This window comes from Abramis brama (assembly GCF_963993115.1).
Source record: "Abramis brama genome assembly, chromosome: 10".
In the NCBI taxonomy this organism is placed as follows: domain Eukaryota; kingdom Metazoa; phylum Chordata; class Actinopteri; order Cypriniformes; family Leuciscidae; genus Abramis; species Abramis brama.
The window spans coordinates 31,460,646-31,471,151 of record NC_139972.1 but is presented as its reverse complement, the minus strand read 5'-3'; the positions used below and the strand labels follow the sequence as shown (position 1 = coordinate 31,471,151).

General features: G+C 37.9%; 1 protein-coding gene across 1 annotated transcript in view; it reads right to left on the bottom strand.

The window, feature by feature from the left end:
- fat3a (FAT atypical cadherin 3a) overlaps positions 1–10,506 on the bottom strand; it is a 162,668-nt gene that overhangs the window by 72,908 nt on the left and 79,254 nt on the right. The window contains exons 3-4 of the mRNA XM_084127010.1: positions 3,942–4,060; positions 3,640–3,838 (exon numbers count right to left, since the gene is read on the bottom strand). Coding sequence (XP_083983136.1) covers positions 3,640–3,838; positions 3,942–4,060 — 318 coding nt within the window. The remainder of the gene's footprint in view (positions 1–3,639; positions 3,839–3,941; positions 4,061–10,506) is intronic.

The following is a 10,506-nucleotide window of genomic DNA, read 5'->3' as shown; positions in this document are numbered from 1 at the left end:
GGAGCTCAGGAAGTGTGTCAGTAAACCGTGATGTGAATGAACTATAATACAAGAGTTTGTTCAGAGAGACCTTGTGTAAACGGTTCAGATCTAAATTTCTTTATAGGTACAGAGATATTACTACTTTATATGTACTAATAATAATAATAATTACACATTACAATTATTATTTTATGTGGGGTTGGTTGGTTCTATGTTACGGTTTCTTTACACCATTGAAAGGATGCAATGAATTGAATTTTTTTGGACTAAGCTAAAATCGCCCTTTTCCCCTTTACTGCCCTTTTGTTGTCTGTATTTTAGTATTGATACCAGAGGCTGCTGGTATTATGGCATCGATCAAACCCAAGGGTGCAGTGAATTGTTTAGGGTGCGTGTATAAACTCCTCAGTTCCAAACACATCTGCAGAAGCAATAAAGTGTACAAGCTACACTAGCTATGACAGTAAAGAACTCTTTCAGAAGCATGTGTAAACTATCATAAGAGACTTCAGATTTCTCAGCGCAGGGATCACTCTACGCAACGTGTGTAAGACACAATACAGCTTTTAAATGTTCCAGCAGATGTGTTAAGCTGTCTAGGGAGTGTACAAACAAGAAGTGCAGTCTTGTCTAGGGAGCGTGTGCAAACTCCAGTCTTGTGAAAGAACTAAAGATGTTTTGTTTTGGAGTCACCTTCACAAAACGCTGCAGTGCATCATCGAAATACCCTCATTACATCTGCCGACAACCACGCGCACACACGCACACACGCGCACACACACACACACACACACAGGCTCTGTTTTCTGAGAAATGTGTCAATAAATAAACATTTCCTTGCAGCATGGAAAAAACTCCTGTGACTCAAAGATGTCATTAATTAAACAAACACACATATAACAAGGTCTGAATTTACAAAGCTGTGCATCATGTTGTTCCTGGAGTACGCTTGAGAAGAAACGTTAGAGAAATCAACTCTGCTATCTCGGGAACATCAATTTCAGCTCTGCTTTAAAGGAGAATAATAAAATGGCCCTTGTGTTCACCTCTAAAGTCATCTTTACTGTATCGCTCAATACTTCCCCACAACTTTCCTCTTCATATGAACTTTATTTAAACCTGGAATTAAGTGAAGTTTCCTGAGAGCGGTAATTTCATCTCTCTCTTTGTGCTCGGCGTATTTGACTCGCCATCAATAATTCATATAATCTATACACATAAACAGACAAACAAGTCCCGGATAAAATCCTAACAAATAGAGCTTCAGTGTGAGCGCCAGCTAGATGGTGATGAATAATCGTTTATGTTACACACACACACACATTAAAACAAGATGAGGCCAAAATGGCCTTTCTCGTGATGCCGAAAGGTGAGATCTGGATCTATTTGATTAACATTTAGACAGCTTTCACTACAAACAAATACAACACTCAAATCAAGCAGTTCACACCTCTGCAACAAAGAAAGAGAGAGACTAATGTGATAGACAGACAGACAGACAGACAGACAGACAGATAGATAGATAGATAGATAGATAGATAGATAGATAGATAGATAGATAGATAGATAGATAGATAGATAGATAGATAGATAGATAGATAGATAGATAGATAGATAGATATAGACAGACAGACATATATAGTTGGACAGACAGACAGACAGACAGACAGACAGACAGACAGACAGATAGATAGATAGATAGATAGATAGATAGATAGATAGATAGATAGATAGATAGATAGATATATTTAGACAGACAGACATATATAGTTGGACAGACAGACAGACAGACAGACAGACAGACAGATAGATAGATGATAGATAGATAGATAGATAGATAGATAGATAGATAGATAGATAGATAGATAGATAGATAGATAGATAGATAGATAGATAGACAGACAGACAGACAGACAGACAGACAGACAGACAGACAGACAGACAGACAGATATATTTAGACAGACAGACAGATATAGTTGGACAGACAGACAGACAGATAGATAGGTCGGTAGATAGATTAGGTATTGTGTTCAGTAATGTAACATTTAACTGGACTCTTTTTCCAGAAGGATCCATAGATGGTGACCGGTGCTTTCATTGATCTGTAACCAGCTCACAAAGATCGAACTTCTGCCACACACACACACACACACACACACACAAAAGTCTGCAGAAAATTGATGTTTTGAGTTTTTCAGAAAATACAGTTTACGAAAACAGACTTATTGCATCAAACCTCACAACACGTTCTGATCTTTTTCTCAGGCTGCTTTCCTTTTGCTGGTGCCTTCCGTCTTTCTGACAGCTTGACCTTTTGTGACCTTTACAAAGTTTTTAATTAGGATCGGCACTTCCAGCTGACATGCACTATGGGGCGCGTGGCTGGAGGGAAGGGCCTGTGACTATGAAATTAATCTGTCAATCAAGAGCAAAACCATAGCACCAGCCAATCAGGAGCCAGGGTTTACAGTATGCCCAGACGGTGATGTCATAATGCAGAGAACAGCGACAGACCTTAAGAACTCATGCACCCAGATGCACATACATATTTAAATAAGTGAATTTAAATACTAAACAAGCAGAATTACTTAATGCATTTGACTTAGCTTTATCTACACCACAAACTTACAGTATGTTCAGGACCAAAAGGTATAATGATTTTTTTAGACATAGTTCCATGGTAAAATCATAATCAAATCAAATCAAATCATACCTTGTAAACACCAAAATGTAAACCCGAATAAATTGAATAAGTAAACCCAAATATTTTGAAGTAATCAGTTACATCAATTTTTTAAGTTCAGAAATTTAATGTTTAAGTAAGCAGAACCTGCAGATTTTTATTTTGTAATCATACATTTGAATTGCTCTTAACTTGAAATATTTGAGTTAGCTAATTCATACACAACTTAAAATTATCATTTAATCTCAACTAAAATATTTTTAATAGTCGAAACTTAGCTAGATTTAACCAGCTAATTCAATAAATGTTACCTTGCTAATTGGTTACACAAAGCATCAGCATAGCATAGCACTTGCTGATTGAGTACAGCACTTTAAAACATTTAACATACACTGTTCTCAAACCAAGCTCATGCTCCACATGATGGTAACCCCAAAAATCCAACATAACAGAAACTCGTCTAAACTAGCATAACAAAACATTAAACGCAACTAAATCTCCCACTTAACAGTAATCTGGAAGAAAAAAACATTATATAACACTTAATTTTAGCATTTACTCTCCCTTTTGAGTGTCATGGCAAAGCATGCTGGGAAATAGAAATCCCAGCCCAGTTTCAGTTAAATTTAAGTTTGTCTAAATTAAAAGAAACAAGTTCATAGAACTCAAAACAATGAAACAACTTACTTAAAATGTGCCAGTTTTGTGAACTCAAAAGAAAAATAAAGTTCTAAATACTCATAAAAGTTATTTTGATGGACCTAATTTGTATAATTTGAGTTGGCTCTACTCAAACTAATTAATTATTTTGAGCATTAGGGCTTACAGTGCAGTAGTATATAAATATGAAATGGTTTTGCCACCTGATACCATCACTGTACCATGGTACACACATATCAACTCAATTTATCAGAACTGACATTCATTTTTTCCACCTATCAAGCAAATGCGGTTTGATTGACAGGACACTGACCGGTGCGTGGGTTGATGCTAAAGAAGTTCTGCGGGTTGCCGCTGGAGATACGGAATGACAGGCGAGGCTCGGTTTCCGTGGCGTCAGGGTCCTGTGCCTGGATCTGAATGACTGACTGGTCCTTCGGGGAATTTTCCGGAATGGTGGCGTGATACATCGGTTCAGACGTTAGGGGAGCGTTATCATTAACATCCTCAACCTGTTAAGACACGCAGACACACAAAATGACAGAATTATATATATATTATACATATTTCATACAAGACCACACGACATCTCAAATACGATGCACACTAACTTACTTGTATGTACACTTGTAGTGCCGCTGACTGCGGTACCACCCCCAAATCAGTGGCATACACCGTCAGCCAATAGGAGTCCTGCGTCTCTCGGTCCAACAGATCTGTAGTGTAGATGACACCTGCAAAATAAAGTGCATGAAAACATCACAATCTGAACATTTTAATTCCAGTGAAACAGTGTCAGAATTATTTATTTAGTTTGTCAGTTAATGTGTGCTACACTGAGAAAAACTCATTAACTTTGATAGCAATAATTACTGTCAAAAAAGCAATTACTGAGTAGAAACATTAAAGCGGAGGTTTGCAATTGTTTTAATGCTAAAATACTGTCTCACATCCAAGATTAATATACTGAGCAAGCAATTTATCAGCCTATTTCCTTGAAAAGGGAGTGACGGTATCAAAACATTGCTGTTTGAGTGTCCCAACACAGCAACAATGGCTCAACCAATGGCGTGAGTTTAGGGCGGGGCTACCCGTCTGGCTGGCCAATGGCGAGTGTTCTGCAAACCTGTTTGAAAACGGTCATCTTTTACAGTAGTTCTGTGGTGATGCACCTTTAAAAAGAACTGTTTCTGTGTGTGTATGTGATACAGCAGCTCACAGGTTGTGGTAAATTTAGATCAATAAGGAGGTCGCTTCCATAAGTCATGCAGCCGAAACGCAGCAGAAGAAAACACAACCCTCGGGCTTAAGACAAAATAAAACCTGAGCCTCTAACCTCAATAACAGGCCCGACATTTTCAAACGCTCCATGTAACCGTATAAACTGAGGACTTCAGTCTCGGGGTACAAAAATGTAATTATGTCCATGGATAAAAAACAAAGCAAAACAAAACAAAACAAAACATAACAAAAAAGAAAAGCAGTTCGTCTGGGGAACAGATTTGCCACAAAAAGCAGGACTTTGCTTTTATTATATATATATATATATATATATATATATATATATATATATATATATATGCATATGTATATATATATGTATATATACTCGTACACACACACACACAATGTCTATGTACTTTTTGTGTTTTGGCAGAAATATGGTAAATTTCTGCAAGAGAACTATAGAATCAGACTTCTAGAACCAGGTAAAGGAATCAGATCAGGTTTCGCTGTACTGAAAAACAGTCTGAGCTTTTGTGTGTAACTGTGTGTGTGTGTGTGTGTGTGACATCAATAATTCAGTCTGTTAGCCTGTAGGATTCATAAAATCCTTTAGTTCATTGTGCTAGAGAGAGAGTGCATGTAATATATTCGGAACACCAGCAGAACTGCCTGAAGAATCTCAAAATGGAAGAAAACGACGAGGGAAAAAAAGAGATACCAGGAGGAGAGAGAGAGAGAGAGAGAGAGAGAGAGAGAGAGAGAGAGAGAGAGAGAGAGAGAGAGTATTCTATTCTCTGAGGTAATAGAAACTCACTTTAGCCAATCAGAGACACAGATTGGAAGTCCAGCCCTGACAAACCAGACTCATCTCACACCATTTACGCAAACCAGTGCGGCTCATTCAACCAGATTACACACTGAACAGTCTGAAACACATCGACACAACCGCACATTCTTCGAAAACGGGTCATTCCATAGACATTTATTGTTTTATTTAAAGCTAATTATAATTCCTATAGACAACCCAAAACTCAAAGCACAGTATAATCTCCATTCTGTCACCTGATGGTTCCTTGGCTTTTGGCTTGCTTAGTTGGGGACACTTAATATTCAACAATATTATTGCTCTGCCTGCATTGACACCATCACATGAGAACTGAACTGAGCTGGATGATGACATCGCTGTTTTCTCCAGAGCGGTTGTATAGATAAATGAACTAAATTAATGACTTTCTTACAACAGAAATAAACCATCAATGAACTTACTGAAGCTGGACTACAACACTATTTTCTTCTAGAAACAAACTTTGTTGCATTATTATCCTGTTATCACTGTAAAGCTGCTTTGAAACAATATGTATTGTAAAAAACGCTATATAAATAGGTGACTTGACTATACATTTGTATTTGAATATTATATTCTTCTAAAGACATCTATTGTATATAATATATACTATATAATATACATTTGTACATTACATAAATGCAATTACTATAGACGAATCAACACTCAAACCCTACAAACACACACACACACACACACACACAGACACGGTCCTGGTTGGAAGCTGATATTTCTGCCAGAGCTGAGTGAGCAGATAGGAAAGAGAGAGAGAGTGAGAGAAAGCAAGTGCAAATAAACGAGTGGAAATGGGGAGATTATTTCTCTTTTAGTCGGATGTCGTGTTCCTGCTGTCTGACCTAGATAAGAACGATATGAGTCAATTAAGGATGCACCTATCATGATTTTTCATGGCTGATTTCGATTGCTGATTTTTTACAAGCAAATGGGCCGATACTGGATGAAGATTTTATTATTTTTTTGTTTAAACAAATGTATTTTTTGTTTATTTTCTCTTATCAATGAAAGTGTGCCAAACGGATGGTATGAGGCGTCCACATGTGTGCAAATATGTGTGTTAGTAATGCTGTTCATTGGCATTATCTCTGTGATTAATTATTAATAAGACCCCAATTATCTCCATCCTGCCTTTCCCAGCATCCTCTTACAGTAACTCGGGGTGTGTAAGTGAGATAGTCTGCTACGCCGCTCGCTCATTAAATATGCAGGTCACATATAGATTCATTAAGAGCGGAATACAAATCAGCTTCAAGTTGGTTTCAGTGAAGGAGGGGAGAATCAAAAGCGATGTGAATTAGGATGAGAGGAAATGAGGGGTTTCTGTGTTTATGTAATCTATCTTCCAATCTTTGATCTTTGACTAATCTTTGGTTTAATAATTGATCCTGGTGCTTTCAAGACGTGGCACACGAGTTCTTTGGCAGTACAAATGTGTGTGTGGGTGTGTGTGTGTGTGTGTGTGTGTGTGTGTGTGTGTGTGTGTGTGTGTGTGTAAAGGCTCTGCTTCTCTACACTTTTGTGATTAGTCATTTATTAGTCTTGAAATAGTCTCCAAAAGTACAGTTTTTCTCAACCTTATGCCATTCTAAATCTCTATGACTTTCTTTACTTTTTTGGTACTGATGTTTTGCAGAATTTTCTGCGGGTTTTCATATGCATGTATTCAAATCATCCATTTCATTGTCCCATTAAGCAAATTGTAAATCCATTGTAACTGTAATCTCAGCAGTATAATTACAAATAGTGATTAGATAAAGGGTGTTGTGACATTTCATGTGCATTTAGTGGGACATCATACTTCATTCAGGAACATTTTTCCAGGTTGTAACCTAGCAACCTGAATGAAGTAGGTACTGTATAACAGATCCCAAAAAACCTTCAAAAGTGTCTCTCCATCAAAGACACACAACAGCAAACACACATACACGAATCCATGCAAAACTGATGTAGGCCTTAGTTATAAATCACCAGCGTTTATTTAAAGCAAATTTAAATGAAGCTAATTAACACTTTAGCAGGATGTATATGGTGTGTGTGTGTAGAAGGTGTTATCTGTCATTGTGCGTTAGACACTTGTGTAAGCCTGTGAGTGAGACACAAGCGTAGGAGGCACATTCACTGTCTGGGTAGAGCAGCTTGTGTGTGCGTGTGTGTGGGTGTGTGTGGGTGTGGGCGTGTGTGCGACAGAAAAGCAAATTCACAGATTCAGTCGTATCAAAATATCCCTGTGGTTTTAAAGGAGGGTGTTAAGAAAGTGATGACAGGGAGCAGACTTTACTATCTCCTAAACACCACCTCTCAACACACTAAAAAAGCCGCACAGCTCTGGAGAAAACCGCACAGCGTCAGTGCCGTCGAACACACCAACACAACCACAGGCGCCAGTGAAACTCTAAACCACAGAACGCAATTACACAACATCACAATTACATAACACTTCCTACAGATCGCTCAAATCTCAGTCACTTCAAACTTACAACCTCAAAATTAGAGATGCTTAAAGGGTCCAATACACACTTTAGTCTATTATTCATTGTTTATTTATGTTAGGCCATGTTTTTGCCATCAAATACAACCATCTATTTGACTTAAATATTGGTCTTTTATGGTACCTTTTATGGTACAAAAGCTTGGGATCAGTTTTTGAACTCACCAAACCTGCATTTATTTGACCAAAAATACAGTAAAATTGTAAAATATTATTATAAATTAAATGAACTGTTTTCTATTTTACTGTATTTTAAAATATAATTTATTTCTGTGATCAAAGCTATATTTTCAGCATCATTACTCCAGTCTTCAGTGTCACACAGAAATCATTCTGATATGATGATTTGAAACATTTCAGATTATTATCAATATTACACTTTCGGTGAATAAAAAGTTCAAAAGAACAGCATTGTTTAATAGAAATCTTCTGTAACATTATAAAAGTGACTTTTTCTCAATTTAATGCATCCCAGCTGAATAAAATAAAATAAAAGCTTTGCTTCAGCTTTAGGCATTAAAATATCACTACAATTAACTGCAAGGAGCAAAAAAAAAAAAACAGTGTTTCATGATATGGACACTTTAAATGATTTATAAAAGGCCAAGATGTGAAAAAGAAAAAAAAAATGTTAAAAGAAAACCTCTGACTGCAGCAACACATCATTGCTGAGCAAATGAGAAGCGCTATCTTCTGTGCAATGAAAGACTGGCAGCTATTTCTGAACTCCATAAAGGTCTCGGATTCTCTGTAATATGAAGAAAATCACTTACCATAGAGAACAAAAGGAAAGAAACTCGGCCAGCTGGTGAAGTCGGGAAGTGGGGGGGTGGGGGGTGGGGGGGGTTCATCTACTCTAAAAATCAACTTTGATGATTTCATCTAGCGTCGACACGGCCATTGTGATTTATTTAGGACGGAGAAACACAGCATTTGAATATTTTACATCTGGATAGTCCTGAGAAATAGGCTGGAATTAGGCCTTACTGGATAATGCTCAGGTTGTTTTCTGGTTGATTTAATGATGGTTTGTAGCTGTAGTGACCCACTATTTTTGTTAAGTGGCATCAGACTGGAAGACATATTCTCAGGGGATTACCGGTGCATTCATGCACACTCACACATACATAATCACTGCGTTTTACATTGTACGGACAAAAGCGAAATATGAGCCATGCTACCAAAGCGCCATCTCAGAGCTGAAAGCATCTATATAAAGAGCCTTTTCATTTGAGATTTTTGGCAAACATTCCAACAACGTTTCCTGATGGCTGTCGGAACAACTTTTAAAGATGTTTTTGGATATGGAAAACCATATACTTACACTATCAGATGTCTCATGCACTATGTTTTTAGAGCGCGCAGATGCACGCATTGCATAAGCAGGACTTATCTCTTATGTTCGGTGCTTCCTCAGCTGAGAAATCTCAGAAACTCCTACGCACACTTTGCAACAGAGACAGAAAAAGAAAAGACAGACAGAATGAAAAGAAAGAGAGACACGGAAGGACGAAACACAGAGAAAGCCTTCAATGAGTCTGTCATTTCGGTGTGCTCATCCAGTTTCCTCTGTTATTGTGCGTCTATATTTAGGGCTCAAAGCCTTGAGGGGTTATAGGGAGAACGAGGCAGAGTTTCATCCAATCACATCAGGTTACATGACCCTAACTGAACCTTTGCGAGAGACAGACACGGGGAAATCAGCTGGGACAGGTGTATGAAGATGCCCTGTGTAACATTTTACGCGGCTGACAGAGTAATTTCAGCGTTTGATTGGATGTGACATGACATGAACTTGACCAGAGAGTTTGACTGGCAGATATACGGAGGCTGTGTTTCAAAACCGTGTGAACTGTTGAACTAGAGCATCATAAGTGGGCTTGAACATTCAATTTGAACATTGAATGCATCTGTATTGCTGTCTTGGTAGAAAGCTCAGAATATTTTGAGCTACACAATCACTTCAGCTACACTTAAAGAGGACCTATTATGCCCTTTTACCAAGTTGTAATTTAGTTTTTGGGCACTACTAGAATTTATTTTCATGTTTGAATGTTCAAAAAACACATTATTTTTCACATATTTTACATTGTTGCAGCACCTCTCTTCCCAGTCTGTCAGTAATGCTCTGTGAAGCTCCTCCTTCAGAACTCCTTGTGTCCTTGATTTTCTCTAGTCTTGAGGCAGGATCATGACAGACCTGTGTTTGGTGTGCAAGCACATGGCCTTGTGTTTGGGCCATGTGCTTGTGTTGTCTCGTTACCTTGCCCCGCCCCCTTGTTATCCTCGTTTTGTCATTATTGCTTTACTTGTGTCACCTGCCGTCATTATTAGTTTCTCCCTATTTAATCCCCATGTGTTTGCTGTCCTGTGCTGGTTCATTGTCATTCATTGTGTGTATCAATCTGTGAGTAACCTGTTGTAAGTCTTGTCTAGAAAGAAGAGTTTGATCATGTCTTAGCTGTTAGTTTATTGTCTGAGTCTTAGTCTAATGTTGTCAGTCTAAAATAGTCTATCCTGTCTTGTTTTGCCCCCTCGTGGGTTTTGTTTTCTGTTTTCTGTTTTGTCGTTAATAAACCTTGTGTTAAGTATTTACTGTCTGC